General features: G+C 39.1%; 1 protein-coding gene across 1 annotated transcript in view; it reads left to right on the plus strand.

Annotated features, from left to right (window-relative positions):
- Nucleotides 1-17,042, plus strand: part of plek (pleckstrin) — a 68,645-nt gene that overhangs the window by 36,763 nt on the left and 14,840 nt on the right. Inside the window, exons 2-4 of the mRNA XM_063056126.1 lie at nt 2,145-2,300; nt 5,882-6,063; nt 11,059-11,150. Of these exons, the coding sequence (XP_062912196.1) occupies nt 2,145-2,300; nt 5,882-6,063; nt 11,059-11,150 (430 nt within the window). The remainder of the gene's footprint in view (nt 1-2,144; nt 2,301-5,881; nt 6,064-11,058; nt 11,151-17,042) is intronic.

Here is a 17,042-nt window from a genome sequence, read left to right on the forward strand (position 1 = left end):
AGATGCAAGGGGACTTAGGAGTCCTTGTGCAGGATTTCCTAAAGGTTAATTTGCAGGTTGACACGGTGGTGAAGAAGGCAGATGCAATGTTAGTATTCATTTCAAGAGGATTAGAATATAAAAGCAAGGATGTAAAGTTGACACTTTGTAAAGCACTGGTGAGGATTCACTTGGAGTTTTGTGAGCAGATTTGGGCCCCCCCCCCACCTAAGAAAGGTTGTGCTGAAACTGGAAAGGGTTCAAAGGAGGTTCATGAAAAGGATTCCAGGATTGAATGGCTTGTCATATGAAAGTGTCTGTTGGCTCTGGGCTTGTATTCACTGGAATTCAGAAAAATGAGAGGTGACTTCATTGAAACCTATTGAATAGTGAAAGGCCTTGATAGAGTGGATTTGGAGAGGATGTTTCCTATGGTGGGAGAGTCTAAGACCAGAGGGCACAGCCTCAGAATAGAGGGGTGTCATTTTACAACAGAGATGAGGAGAAATTTCTTTAACCAGAGTGTGGTGAATCTGTGGAATTCTTTGCCATAGGTAGCTTTGAAGGCCAAGTCTTTATGTATATTTAAGGCAGAGGTTGATAGATTCTTGATTGGTCAGGGCATGAAGGGATACGGGGAGAAGGCAGGAGACTGGGACTGAGAGGAAAATTGGATCAGCTGTGATGAAATGGTGGAGCAGACTCAATGGGCTAAATGCTCCTATATTATTTGGTGTTATTAATAAACAAGAACAAAACATTTATAATTTAAGAATAAATTATAATCATGTATCAGTCTCCAGTGCTGAGATCAGGTGGTTGGCTATGTATTGGGTATTTGGGAACATACTATTATGCATTTACTGTTCGGTGTACAGGGAAGGGGCACGTGTGTACAGTATATGCTTCTACTTCATGAGGACCTATCCCAGGAATATGGGAACAAAATTTTGACTCGTAGCCAGTAAGTTTCATGTAACTTAGTATCACACATTTTATTGGTGTTGAATTACATTTAAAACTGATAGAAATTTCAACTATACTCCACTTTCTACCATTCTTTAATAAGCTTCTTAAAGCCCATCATCTTTGACCATGTTTGGGTGTCAAGATTTCAAACTTAAAAGTTCAAAGTTAATTTATTATCAAAGTACCACCAGGAGTTTAATTTTATTGCAGGCATTCGCACTAGAACAAAGAAATACAACAGAATCAATGAAAACCTACTCACAGAGACTGATAAATAACCAATATGCAAAAGAAGACATACATCACAGCATCCCTGCCAGCATCTGTTAAATAGTCTTTCCTACTTTCCTTGTTCTGTTAATAATTATTTAGTCTGTTCATATGTTACATTTATTTAGGTTTGATTATTGAAGTTTGCACTAATTGTTGATCACTCCTGGATGCTTTCATCATTTTCTTGTAAATTTTTGGCTGCTATTGTGCTGTCTGTTATGGTATTGTCCTGTGTTTTATGCTTGGCATAGAATCACAATTCTGGTATGTTTCACATACTGGCAATAAAGTGATCCTGGTTCTGATTCTGAAACTGCAAATTTTTTTTTAAAAAACTAAGCAATAAAAATAGGTAAATAATACTGAGTCATGAGTTGTAGAATCCATGACTCCACATGAGTTTGATAATGATCCTGTTAAAGCACTTGGGACATTTTAGCTACATTAAAGAAATAACACATTGCCTTTAGAGATGGGAAGAAATAAAATCCACTGAGTCATGGATCAAAGCACATTGGGACTTAAACTACGAATCACCTTAAATAGCATTCAATTGCAACAGCAAGCCACATCAGAGTGAAGTTGGTGTTTATCCTTGGGCCTCCCAGTGAGGTGATTGTGCCTATGCAGCTTGTACTGTAGAACATCAATAAGTCCACATTCTCAGAAAGCCTTTGGAATCAGAATGGGGTATGGAACAGTAGTTTAGGCTGCACTTCCCTACTTATCACTTCCCTAACGCAAATTTACATAATTTACACTACTTTGATGTTACAACAGATGCACTTAATTCTGAGATAAATCAAAATGCTATGTAAAGGATTCATCAGTGTCTTTCCAGTAAGACATACTTAAATGTCTTACTGGAAAGACACTGTAGTGCAATATTGCTTCCTAATATGCATATTTTATTTTCATTACAGGGGACTGTGTTCAACTCTTGGAAAGCTGTTTGGGCAGTTCTTTTAGAAGATTCAATTGAAGTTTACAGTAAAAAAGCTGATGCGAGTCCGAAGGGTGTCTTTCCCTTGAAGGGGAGTTCAGTTGTATCCCCATGTCAGGACTACAGCAAAAGAGCGGTTTGTAAATCCAATTGTTAACTGAAATTCTGTGCTTCGTTGTAAGTAGGAGCCAGTTATCAATATACAAGAATAAGACATGTATAATTTAAGAGTAAATTAAATTCATGCTTTATTCTGCTTCTGTGTTTAAAAATTCAGTTGTAATTGGCAGTGCCAAAAGTGTTCATTTTTGCAGCATAATTTGTTTTGTTTTCTCTAATATTTCTGTACATCCTTTCTTCTCCCCCTTCTATTGGACAGAAAGCAGGCACCACCAGCCTCCAGGGCACCGTCTACCCTGTTGTTGTAAGACTATTAAATAATTTCCCAGTATGATAAAATGGACTCAACCTCACAATGTACCTTGTTATGATCTTGCACCTTATTGTCTACCTGCACTTCACTTCCTCTGTAGATGTTATAATTTGTTCTGCATTGTTGTTGTTTTATCTTGTTCTACCTTAATGCACTGTGTTAGGATCAGATCTATTGTACATATATGACCAGTATGCAAGACAAGATTTTTGCTGTGTTTTCGTACATGTGACAATTATAAATCAATTCCAATTCCAAAATATGGTTCGATTAAAGTGCAAGAAAGTGAATTTTGGAAGCAGGCTACAACAACAATTTGATAGGTTTAGAGCTACTGACTAGACGGAAGGTGTCTGCTTAGTGTACAATATGAATTGTTAATGACTGCAGATGAGCCCCCATTCCGATCCATGTTGAAATTCGGCTGACTATCTCAGTACAAGTTTCAGGCCGCCTGTGAGCTAAGTTTGCAGATAAATTGCATGTCTCGGAAGCTGTAAAGAGGAAGATATTAACACTGGCAATCTGATCTTTCGCCAACAACTCCATGGCAACTGTTTGACACTGAAGTAGATGGTTTGAAATCTGGTTTTCAACTTGGTGATGAGCTTCAGGCCACATACATGCATCATCAATAATACAAAGGCAAATAATTCTGTTGCTGGAAATCTGAAATAAAGCAGAACAATCTTTTAATACTCAACAGGTTAAGCTGAATCTGTGATGAGATTTAATGTTTCGGTTTGATGAGATTTCATCAAAAAAAGATGAACTATTACTCTGATAATTTTTTTGCTATGTTTAACATTGATGATCTTTGTCCCAATTCAGAGCATCAGCAGGTGAAACTTCTGTTTGCCTCTGTAGACTGGCTTAGCTCCAAACATTAACTCTTTCATTCAACCCTCCATGAATTGAGTTTGTCCAAAAGCCTGTGTAATAACTCACAACAAGTCCTATTTGACATCAGCCTCTGCTGCCCGGGTAAAGTAATGTCTTGGTTTTAAATTTCCTCCTTTATTTTTAGAGCTCTTCAAGGTTTAATCTTAAACATCATTAAAACTCTTGGTAAAATCTAGACTGCTGGTGCTCATTGCCCAAGATACAAGATTCATAGTTATCCTAAACTAATGCTGGAAGATAACCTTTTCAAAAGGACAATAAACAGTTGATGAACTGCTATCATTGGCTATAATAATATTTTAATGAATTTTGTAATGGTGTCCATTGAAACTTTATTTCCACTGAAGGCATAGGTTTGAATGAAAATAATTAGTAAGAATTACGTATATCCTATGGGATGGAACTGAAATGTTAATCAGAATATGGCTCTATGTATCTTAACTGAGATTTGGCTATTGTTACTTTAGGAGGATTAGGAGTTATCGTCAATGGTCAAATGTAGTTTCAGGTTTTAGGTTTTGAAAATATTTACTTTCATCCTCAATACATACAGCTGGTTCCTGCACTTTTTTTTGTGTTATATATGTTATTATATATTTAAATGTGCAGACTATGGGATATCACGTAGCACAAAAGGAAAACATTTGAGCCATCAAACCATGCTGACCCTTTGAAAGATTTTCCAATTTAGTCCCACAAATCACTTTATTTTTTCTGCAACCCTGCATATTTAAAAAAAAAAAAAATTGGCACTGCTTATATGTGAGATTTAAAACTACAGTTCAAAATGAGGAAGTGGTATGGTAAATAACATTGCTTCTAGGATTAAAGCACAATGTTTGAAGATTTTGGAAATAAAAGCTAATGAAGTATTAATGCTGTTCAAGCATCATATTTATTGAACTGAATTATGTAGACAATACAATATTATAAAAACCCATTTTCTCAAATTTGTTGGTGCCAGATGGGGTGGTTTGAGTATCTCAGAAACTGCTGATTTCCCGGGAACTGCTGACTCTCCCTTTCTAGCTGCTTCATTTTTCTTTCCTTTTTCTGTCTGCCCTGATTGCCTTTTGAAAGCATTTGAACTATATATTTTTTTCAAGATCAATTTCCAATAAAGGCTGAAATGAGTATGAAATGTGGGAAACAAAAACATAGACTTAATATAGAAGTCACAACAATTATGCCACGAAATTGTTGAAACAAGAAATTGATTCAAGTTTCCATTAAAAACTATATTTTAGCTCAGACTAGAGTTCAAGAGAAATGCTACAGGCTGAAACTGAAACTAAGTTTATTTCGGTCAGTGAATAGCATAATTTTGGAATTAAGTTGCAGGTGAGGCAGTTAAGTCTTACTGTCATATTATTAAAATACATAGTTATAACTGATATTTAAAAAGCTTAAGGTTCAAATGATTTTCTATAAGGAACATTTAACAATAAGTGAGCCCAGGGACACTTAGTGGCCTCTTTATTAGGTACCTTTGTACATCTGCTTGTTAATGCAAACATCTAATCAGCTAATCATATGACAGCAACTCATTGCAGAATAGCATGCAGATATGGTCAAGAGGTTCAGTTGTTGTACAGAACAAGCAGCAGAATGAGAGAGAAATGTTAGCTAAGCAACAATGGAATGATTGTTGGTGCCAGATCGGGTGGTTTGAGTACCTCAGAAACTGCTGATCTCCCGGGATTTTCATGCACAATAGTCACTCGAGTTTACAGAGAACAGTGCACTAAAGTGAAGAAACCTCCAGTGAGTGTGAATCCTGTGGGCAAAAACATCTTATTAAAGAGAGAGTTCTGAAGAGAATGGTCAGACTGATTGAAGCAGGAAGGGGACAGTAACTCAGATAACCATGCATTACAACAGTGGTGTGCAGAAGAGCATTTCTAAATGTACAACACTTAGAACCTTGAAGTGGATGGGATGCCCCCTGTACTAAGTAAAGTAGGCACTGAATGTAGAGAATGAATAAAACTGAATGTGTTTTATCATAATCAATTACAGCTCTTTTATACACAAGTATCTAATTAATTTATTGAATATAGGTAAATAGGACTCATGGTTTCAGAATCATACATTCATAACAAAGAAAAGGTAGCCCAAACTCCCTATCTTTTGTGGGTCCTCAATTTAACTCTTGCATTCCTCCTCTTTTCTCACAGCAATTTTTTTTCAAATGTATTACCAGTTTATCAAGACCCCATTGAATCTACTTCTGCTAATATATTCCAGATCATGGGAACTCGTACATAGAAATTTTTTTTTTAAATTCTCTGGCATAGAGATTTGGTCTATCTGTGTATTGTGCTTTGCAATTGATTATACCACTTTATATATTTTTAAAAACCATATCTCTTTTATCCTAGTTTGTTTTCAAGTTTCGTACAGCAAAGAATCAGGACCATTACCTGCAAGCTTCACACCTTGAGGAACGCGATGCCTGGGTGAAAGACATGAAGAGGGCCATTCAGTTTATTGAAGGTGGTCAGAAATTTGCACGGAAGTCGACTAGAAAGTCTATCAGGTTGCCAACAGATATAAATTTGGGGTAAGAAACTTGACAGATCCATTTTCTTTGTTTTTATGTACTTGGTCTATTTTGTGAGGCAGAAGGTTTGATCTGTTATTAAACTGAACCACTATAATGAGAAAAAATTTCATGTTCAAGTTCAGTTTATTGTCATTCAAATGTACACATGTATAATGCCAAGCAAAACAACAATCTTTCAGGTCAAGGAACTTATAACTCACACACCTAACAAATAAGCAATATTCCCACTAGTAAATTCACAAATAATAAGCTTCATATATTATACGTTAAAAATCAGCATCACAATACTACTGGCTCTTCATATACGATGAGACGGTACGGTCTTGCTTGCTGACAGGGAGTTCAGTAGATCTATGGCTTGGGAAAAGAAGCTTTCCCATCCTAGTGCTATGGTACTGCCTTGTGGTGGGGGGGGGGATTTGGGGTGGGGTCAGAGATTGTTGGATGGATGGGAGAGATCATCGACAATGCTAAATGCCCTGCGTACACAGAGCTCCTGATAAATATCTCTAATGGGTGGAAAAGGGACCCCAGTGATTCTCTCAGCAGTCCCCACAACCCTTTGTAGGGACTTGTAGTCAGATGACTTGCAATATCCGAACCAGACAAAGGTTGAATCAATGCAGGTTGGCCCCTTACTCTACTCCTTATTGTGTTTAACATATGTTTATTGTGTTTTTTTTAATTGTGTTCTTGATCTTATTGTGACTTTTTCTGCTGCATCAGATCCAGAGTAACAACTGTTTTGTTCTCCTTTACACTTGTGTACTGGGAATGACATTAAACTTGAATCTTGGTACCCTCATCATTGCATAGCCTGATTTTGTTCTAACTCCATCTAGAAGTTCACAGATGATAGCACCATGTGAGCCAGATTCAAATAATGTTGAGTCAGAGTACAGGAAGGAGATAGCGAGCACAGTAACAGGGTGGGTGCCATGATCTTTCCCTCAATGTCAACAAAACACAAGAGTTTTTATTAAATGGGGGGGAAGGGGTACTGCATAGGGAAAGATTAGTCACACTGGATCTTTCTTCTGTAGGGTGCTGGAGAATGAAGGCTACTGCACAGCAGTTTACAAACTCATTAAGGGTATGAATAAGGTGGATGGTCAGAGTCTATTTGCTAGGGATTGGGAATCCAAAATTAAAGGACATAGATACACGAGGAGAGAGATTGAACTCAGAGGTAACTTCTTGTCTTGCATTTCTGTTCATTTAGAAATCTGATGGTGTGTTGAGCGTGAGTCTTTAGGGTCCTGTACATCCTCAGTAATGGTAGAATCAGGAAGAGGGCAAGTCCCAGATGGTGAAGGTCCTGTGTGATGGATGCCCCTTCTTAAAGCATTGCCTCTTGAGGATGTCCCTGATGGTAGGGAGTGTTGTGCCTGTGATGGAGCTGGCTGCGTTTACAGCCCTCTGCAGCGTCTTTTGGTCCTGTGCATTGGAGGCTTCATATCAGGTTGTGATTTAAGTTCTCTCTACTCTACATCAGTGGAAATTTGTAAGCGTCTTTGGGAACATAACAAACCTCCTCAAACTCCTAATGAAGCAAAGTTGTTGACATGACTTTTCCATGATCCCATTGTGTGTTGGGCCCAGGACAGATTCTCTGATACGTTGATTTCCAGGACTTAAAGCTGCTCACCCTTTCCACCGGTAACCCCTGAAAGAAGACTATTGTGTGTTCTCCCAACTTCCCATTCCATTATCAATTTCTTGGTCTCATTGACGTTACATGTGAGGTTGTGGCTTTGACATCACTCAACCCCCCAAACTATTTCACTCCTGTACACCTTATCATTACCATCTGAGATTCTACAAACAACAACGATAACACCAGTGACTTTATAGATGACATTTGAGCTTTGTTTAGCCACACAGTCATAAATGTAGACTGTGGGCTAAGCATTCATTGTTGAAGTCATTGTCTGTGAAATGTTATTACTGTTCTTCACTGACTATAGTTTCCTAGCATCCAGTTTGATAGGGATGTCTCAGGTTGATGACTCTTTGACAGACTTTATCAGACCCAGTTATGATAAAGGGCTTTTGACCTGAAATGATAATTCTGATTTGGACTAACTAGATTGCTGTTTGAAAGTCTCGATATAGCTGAGCTAAATGGCCGCCTTCTGTGTTGTGCTACCCCGTCATACTATTTGTCGGAAATTTCCATGACTTCAATTTTTTATTTGATTCAGTATAACAACGATATCTGTGCAGAAAAATAGAATTAAGCATTGATTGGGGATAGGTTAATACCACTCTCAAGAACACAACTACTGCATCTACTCAACTCCTGACATCTTACATTATTTCTTTATTTTAATCTTACCAGCTTCTCCCTTAAACTTTGCTGTGAAATTGATGATATTCATTCCATAGTTCAACACTATTCTCTCAGTAGATGTCCAACAGAAAATATCACTACCCCAATGGTGGCGGTTGTCATCATGTCCAATGATGACAGGAAACCTGTGCAGGAGAGTTTTTAAAGTGAAAAAGCCACTGGGGAAGTTCCACTCTCTCGACCTCAGAAGACCAGCTACTATAACCCGAGAAAAATATCTTTAACTTGCTATTCAATCTATGAAAGTACACCTTGAGACATGTTACTGAATGATAATTGTATATGACAATGTAAATAGGTCTTATGGGTAAAGGAAGTAGAGAGGTCATCACAAGCATTTACAGATTGTATGCTGAGCTCCTTGTTGTTAAAACAAACTCTTGTTTGAAGCTCCCACATCTTGTGACTGTAATTATAACTAAAATTACCAAAGTACCAACAATATTCAGGGTCCAGGGAACAATATTACTATTAGTCGCAAGGCCTCGTAAAAGTTAAACAAAGAAGTTTAGGAAGACATCGGTAATACACAGTAAGACCATTGTTCTTTCCTTGTTCAGTCAGTGCAAAAAAACAGCAGAATAACATTCAGTCTTCCAAAAGGAGGTCGTGTAAGTCCTTTTTATGTCAGTTCTGCTTGACTAAGTTAAGGAGCATGAAGAATTCCATTCAACTATTTCCACTATTTTATAAAGCTGCATGGACTGGTTTTCAAAGAAGAATAATGGTAAGGCAGACAGTGCAATTCTGTGTACCGAATAACAAGTTGAAGGGTAAACATACAGGAAGCACACTATTTTGGCAAATGTCATCTCAAGCACAATCAGCCTGAATGTGCTAGATGCACAAGTCATAATCAGATAGGGTTAATCAACAGGAAAATAGACTCTTCAGCCTACTGTGTCTGCTTTGACCATCAACACTAATTCCCCATATTAATTTTAACTTCTATTAAAATTGGGTGGTGAAGATTCATGCTTGCTTTATCATTTGAGATCTAGAATATAAATGTTGGGACATTGAATTGCAGTCTAAATGTTACAATGCTTGGAGTTCACTTGGAGCATTGTTTGCAGTTTTTGGTTGCCATAATTTAGGAAGGATGTGGTTGTGCTGGAAAGAGGACAGAGGAGATTCACCAAGATATTTTATAGATTAGAGGACTTTAACTATGGGAGAAACTGGATAGTCTGGGCTTGTTTTTCCAGAGTAAAGGAGGTTGGGAGGTGACTGGTTAGAGGTATTTAAAATTAATAGAGGTATTGATAAGGCAGAATCTTTTTTCGCATGATAGGGGTTTTAAAAATAAGAGGTTTGTGAGACAAATTAGTTTTAAAGGCGATTTAAGGGATAAGTTATTTTTACACTGAGAATGTTCAGTATCCAGAATGCATTGCCAGAGGAGGTGGTAGAACCAGTTATAATGACTATAATGAAGGGAAAATTTGGACAAGTACTTGAATAGACAAGCATGGTAGGACAAAGAGCCTGTTTCAGCACTGCACAACCCTAATGCCACTATGAGTCTCTGAGATGCTATGTAACAGACCACACTGGGCAACTAGTGACAACAAGATAAAGGATTTGACACTACTTAATTGTTTGTTTGTTCAAATGTGATGCACCGTACAGATTACTACATGATTTATCTGATATTGAGGATGAAAGTTCCATGTTAATTTAATGGAACTTTCATTGTCAATGTCAGATGTAGCTTGTGAATGAAAATTTCCTAATAGCAGTCAGTGAGGTTAGTCAAGTCCAATCAAATCAAATCAAATTTATTGTCATTTAACTATATACAGGTTTTTTGCCGACGCTGGCCCCCTAAGCCTGAGTCGATGTAGTAGTAGTGGTATACCGTCAAACAAAACAACATTTATCCAGGCCAGGGTGTAAAGCACAGTAGTACACTTAACATATGTATACCACACAATAATTTAGGAAAGTAAGAATTAAAGCTACAAGTTAATTACTCTGGCCATTCAGCAAGATGTAGTATTAAAGCAGTCTATAAAAACACATTGAGAGAGAATGGACAAGCCTGATAAAGTGTCAAAATAAACACCAACTTGTTATAGCCAATCTGCTTATGTTTCTAGCTTTGAGTTATCAATTGCGGAGGCTGTTTAAAATTGGTATATTGAGTCATCATTTCAAATGTTCTCAGGAAAGTTAGATGGCATACAACACACTGGACCTCTTGTTATAATGTCAGTGCTGGAAACTTTGCTATTTGTAATTTATATAAACAATTTGGATGTGAGCATACAATGATAAGGAGGCTTGCAGATGAACTGAGATAACTGGCATTGTAGATAGTGTAAAAGATTCTGAAAAACTACAGGAGATCTTGATTAGTGAGGTTTGTGAGCTGATCTTTGGCAAATAGATTTCAATCCGGATAAATGTGAGGTATTGCATTTTTGGAAATCAAACCAAGTTAAGACTTATACAGTGAATGGTAGAGCTCTGAGGAATGTGATGGAACAGAGGGATCAAGGAGCACAAGTGCTTAGTTTTCAAGTTTTAAATGTATCAATTATCTTTCTAAAAAAGTTTTCTAATTTGTTTTCTAATTTTGCTGCAACAAAAAGGCAGGCTATAATTCTAGAAACTTTGTTTTCCCCTCCGTTTAGTGCTTTATACCTCTCTATGAAAGACCCTGAAACCGGAGTGAAAGAACTTAAATTACAAAAGGAGAAGAAAATCTTCAATCACTGTTTTGCAGGTGAATATGTATGCTAGAAATAGCTTCATATGGATTTTTATTGTGTTGAAATAGTGTTGTGATTCATTCTATTGCTGCTTGTGAAAGAGGCAGAATTTTAATACAAAGGACTATATTGCCATATTTCCTTATGTAAAACTCCACTGAAGCTAACATTGTGGCTTCTGTGTAGCACTCCCCACAGGATCTTGCAGTTCTCAATATGTGGAACAGTAGCTGTGATCATTGTCAGCTGCTAAGGGACAAGCCACAGTGCAAGCAGTCATAGACGTCACTGAATGAATGTTAAAGATTTAAAGATAATCTTTACCGAAGGGGTACAGGGGAACATGGAGATGCTGATTTTTTTTAAATTATGAAAATAGATTTTATTCATGTTAAAATTATATAGTGAAAAACTTTTTCATTATGATCACTTTATTCAGTAATATAAGCTTAAAAAAACATAGCACCATAATCATGTGGCCTGCTGGGGTGTTTCACCCTTTCATTGTTTCAGGGGCTTCCTTGCCTGACTCAGTCCCTCAATGTGCAGCAATGACTGTGTCCCTTCCCCAAAGAGCCTTTGCTTTGGCTGCACCGACCTTCAGTGCATTTCACAACAGGTACTCCTACAGCCTGGAATGTGCAGTCAGCCGCATCCTCTAACAGACAACTCACTGTTCTGGAGATCAGCATATTTCAGGCAGAGCAGTCCTCGGGCAGTCTTTCACTCAGTTGGTGACCTTCCCCCAGCACTTGATGTCTGTCTTGGTGTATGACTCTGGGAATAAAGTTCAAAGCAAATTTTATTATCAAAGTACATATATGTCACCATATACAAACCTGAGATTCTTTTTCTTGTGAGCATACTCAATAAATGTATAAAATAATAACCATAACAGAATCAATGAAAGACTGCCCAACTAGGGTGTTCTACCAGAGTGCAGAAGAAAACAAACTACAAATTCAAAAGGAGGAAATAATAATAACAAATACATAAGCAATAAATATCGCAACCATGAGATGAAAAGTCTTTGAAAGTGAATCCACTGGTTGTGGGAACATTTCAATGATGGGGCAAGTTAAGTTGAGTGAAATTATCCCCTTTGGTTCAAGAGCCTGATGGCTGAAGGTTAACAACTGTTCCTGAGATGGTGGTGTGAGTCTTGAGGCTCTTGTACCTTCTTCCTGATGGCAGCAGAGCATGTCCTGGATGGTTAGGGTCCCTGATGATGGATGCTGCTTTCCTGCAACACTTTCCTGCAGCATTGGTATTTCTATTCCAGGCTGTGCTGCAGCCAGTTAATATATTTTCCACTAAACATCTATAGAAGCTTGTCAAAGTTTTAGATATCATGTTGAGTCTAAGGAAGTAGAGGCACTGCCACGCTTTCTTCGTAATTGTACTTAAGTGTTAGGCCCAAGACAAGTCGTACCTGGACCTCGCGTAACTTTCTCGGTCACCAGACTTGAATGCCTCTGATCTAGCCCTCAGCAGATTTTGGATCTCATGGTACGTAGATCAGAGTCTTCTGTTACTCAGCTGCAGGGGATGAACTGGAACACAGACTCCATTTGTACAAGGAGTGTCCACTGCATCCTTCTCAAAACATTCTTAGCAAATCCACAGTCTGCAAAGATGTAGTTGGCTGACTCTTCCCCACCGCAGCAATACTTGGGTCCATGTGCCTTGGGAATGATATGATATCTGTATAGGAAAGTTCTGATTGTTAGGACCCCTCTCGTCTCTTCTGTAAGTAACAGCCAGTGCAGCATATCATTAGGGACATTGCACAGTAACAGGACTGGAAAAATCCTCACAACACCACATGGACAGGTAGAAACTCAACATATAATGGTATCTGGTGTTCGTATACATTGGGTCCACCTGACATAGCCACACACAAATGTAGTCATCAGGGCTGGGCCCACTTTTCATCAATGTTGGGTATACTTTTGCCCCTATTCTTTGGGGAGTTATATATACCAACCCATCAGACTCACTCCATCTTGGACCCCCAGAGAAACTGGAAGAAGTTGGGAGGTTACTGAGGCGAAGAAGCAGGGAAAAGACCGTACATGTGGCTGAAAGGCTAATGAAGTTGAAGGAGGCAAGTTCTTTGTGGAAGGAGGTGCTCTCTGGCAACTTCTTCCGAGAAGTACTTACCTATAGCACTGTAGACCTTCCAGTCATATAGATAAGTGCTTCTGACAAGATGTGTACGCAGACATCCCACCCTGCAAAAACTCATTTCAGGGAGGTAGCACCATTAATTTGCGGGAGACTCCCAGAACGTCCGGGAGAGGTGGGATGTCTGCAATAGAGTAGCTCCTTAGCAGCTAGCCAGCTAGTTTAAATAACGTTAACTATGCTATGAATGAATGACACCTGTTAAACTCACCTCAACATGTCTTTTACAGTCTTAACCCACCATGGGCAATAGAAAAGTCACTGTAGCAAACAGTGCAGTGAGCAACACTGTCATTATTTTTGACCCCTATTAGGCAGGGGTACACTTTATTGTAGTCTGGGGTGACGTATGTTTTATATTTTCTTTTGGAACACTCTGCCACTCTGACTTTTTTTGGCACTCTCTCGCTCTCTATCACGCGCGTGCTCTCTCGCTTGTGGTCGCTCTCACTCATGCTCACTCTCTGGCACTTGCTTTCTCACTCTCGCTCTCACTCTCTCGCGCTTGCTTTCTCGCTGTCTCTCTCGTCGCTGTCTCGCACTTGCTTGCACACTCTCTCACTGTCTCTCACGCATTCTCTCACGCTCACTCTCAAAAAAATCAATTTCCGGGACATTGTATATAATTTGTGGGCATCAGGGAGCCACTATTAATTTGCAGGACCTGCACCTGGTGCTCCCGATGTGGCCTTCTATATATTGGCGAGACCCGACGCAGACTGGGAGATTGTTTCGCTGAACACCTACGCTCTGTCGGCCAGAGAAAGCAGGATCTCCCAGTGACCACACATTTTAATTCCACACCCCATTCCCATTCTGATATGTCTATCCACAGCCTCCTGTACTGTAAAGATGAAGCCACACTCAGGTTGGAGGAGCAACACCTTATATTCTGTCTGGGTAGCCTCCAACCTGATGGCATGAACATTGACTTCTCTAACTTCCGCTAATGCCCCACCTCCCCCTCGTACCCCATCCGTTATTTATTTTTATACACACTTTCTCTCTCTCTCTCCTTTTTCTCCCTCTGACTATACCCCTTGCCCATCCTCTGGGTTTTTCCCCCCCTCCCCCTTTTCCTTCTCCCTGGGCCTGCTGTCCCATGATCCTCTCATATCCCCTTTGCCAATCACCTGTCCAGCTCTTGGCTCCATCCCTCCCCCTCCTGTCTTCTCCTATCATTTTGGATCTCCTCCTCCCCCTCCCACTTTCAAATCTCTTACTAGCTCTTCCTTCCGTTAGTCCTGACAAAGGGTCTCGGCCCGAAACGTTGACTGTACCTCTTCCTAGAGATGCTGCCTGGCCTGCTGCGTTGACCAGCAACTTTGATGTGTGTTGCTTGAATTTCCAGCATCTGCAGAGTTCCTTGTGTTTGAGTAGAGGCCTTAGATTGGCTGAAGACCAAGCTTATATATTAATGTATTTTAGGGAAAGAAATGTCTTTAGGAGGAACTAATCTGCTTTCTGTACCTAAGCGTGTTCAAGAACACCATAGTTAGATCTTAAATGTCCTCTTTAAAAAAAGGCTTCTTAGCCACACAGTTCATGGGTGATTAGGAGTGAGCATTGGGTACTTAAAAAAATAAAAACTGTATAAATAACAAAATAATGATGGATAGCAAATAGTAATTAATGCAGGTACTGAAATTGGACAAGAGAAACAGATGGCATTAGTCTAGGCCACAACAAAAAGAAGTGAACTTACTGAAATCATTAGAGCATCTTATTGTAATGGTAAGAAAGTCAATGGGTTTTAAGATGCAGAGTTTTGAAGGGCTGAGAGGTGACATGTACTTCCATTTGCTCCTGAAACTATAGAAGGAATATCCTATAGGAGGCAGGACTAAGCAAATCAGTCACAGTAGTGTCTGGCGAAGGCATCTGGCCAATGGGGAGATGTTAAAGAGTTTGAGATTTATTTGTTTTGGAGATATTAATCAAAATTTTTTTTTGAAGTAAGTATAGTAATGTCATTAAGATTGTACGTCACTCCAGCTTATGAGGCAAGCATGATTCCAAACAGAGGATGCAAATGTGGTTCCTGGTTATATTGAAACCGTATATGTCTCTCTGGTTGTTTTTCTCCTGCTGCTCCTGGGAATTTCCAGCACAGCTGAGAGGGCTAGGAAACAGTTGCACATTCCTCCTGATGTCTCTGGCATAGCTGCAAGTTTTCTTTTCTAACATCTCAGATGTGGCTGCAAGAACCAGGCAGATATCAGGCAGAAAAAAAAAATGTACTGCGATCATCTTGCAATACCACCAATAGTTGCTTTGTTGTCAAATGAGTATTTTTCTTTCTGACATGTCAGGCTTGGTTGATCCATGCGTGGACTTTGAAGTGGAAAGACTCATTCTGGTTGAAATAACAACTGAAAGCAGTGGGTAAATAGTTAAAGGCAAAGTCCTTCAGTTATGGCAGGCACCATGAGGGAATTGCCATTCAAGTGAGGCCAAGCTCTGACTAAGGAATCACAGCCTGGGACATTGATAGGTCAATGAGCCAACAACAAATAGCTGGCTTAAAATGATGAACAAGCTGCATGTCAGTTTCTCAGAGTTTCTATGATGGAAAAGCTGAATGCAGATACCCTGTTAAATTTTTATTCTAAACTCTAGCACACACAGACAACAAAGTTCAGAAGATAAATTTAGCCGGAGAACTGCATTGTTTGTTCTCGGCAAAGTAATCTATCAATGTCCCATGCTCTGACTCCTTAGTCACACCGGTGTGAGATTGTTTGGATTTTGGCCATAGTGTTGTTGAACCAAGTAGGGTGATGGAGTAGGTGAGGAGAATGGAGGTGGGGGGGGTGTGTGGGTAGGGCTTTAATCAGCCAACCAGAGTCATGTCTGGAGCTTACATTGCACCAGAGCTTCTTGGTTACATTAGTAATGACTACACAGATGCCAAAAACCATTTTATTCATTCTCCAAGGACCCCAGGAGTGAGCAATATAGATTGTAAATCATTTCAAATGTTTTTATTGTGAAGCAACATCAGCTTAACCACAACAGACAATATCCTAAAGTACAATGCTTCTTTTTTCTTTTCTTCTTATAACAACATAATGAAAATCAAATGAATGTATGTATAGTAAACAAGCAAAAAGCAAAGGAAACCCTACCACCCCGTCTCCTTTCCCCTTTCCAGCCCTACCCTCCCCCCTCCCGTATGTGCTGTTTAGGTCCTACCACCCCCCACACTTACTTCAGCTGTCGGTCTCTTCTAAACACAACAGAAATGGTTGCCAGGTTTTTTCAAATTCCTTGAGTCTGTCCTTGATAACGTATCTTATCCTCTCTAGATGCAGAGTATCCATTAATGCAACCAGCCATTGTCTGAATGATGGAGTTTCCTCCTTTTTCCAGAACATCAGTATGAGTTTCTTTCCATTAAGTATGTCATAGGTCAGGAGTTGTTGCTGGGTAGCCTGGAATTTATTTGACCTCACAGAAGTTCCAAAAATTATTAAAATGGGGTCTGGTATTATCTGAATCTTTAGTACCTTCGATAGGACCTCAAATATTTGCTTCCAATACTCTTGTATCCTGGGACATAAAGCATAACTATGTAACAAATTTGCCTCCGAGGACTTGCATTTCTCACACATTGGAGCCACCTCTGGGAATATTTTATGAATCCTTACCTTTGAGTAATGTAGTCTTTGTAGGATTTTAAATTGTATTAAACAGTGCCTGGCATTGATGGAACAGGA

Source organism: Mobula hypostoma, chromosome 8 (genome assembly GCF_963921235.1).
Source record: "Mobula hypostoma chromosome 8, sMobHyp1.1, whole genome shotgun sequence".
Classification (NCBI taxonomy): domain Eukaryota; kingdom Metazoa; phylum Chordata; class Chondrichthyes; order Myliobatiformes; family Myliobatidae; genus Mobula; species Mobula hypostoma.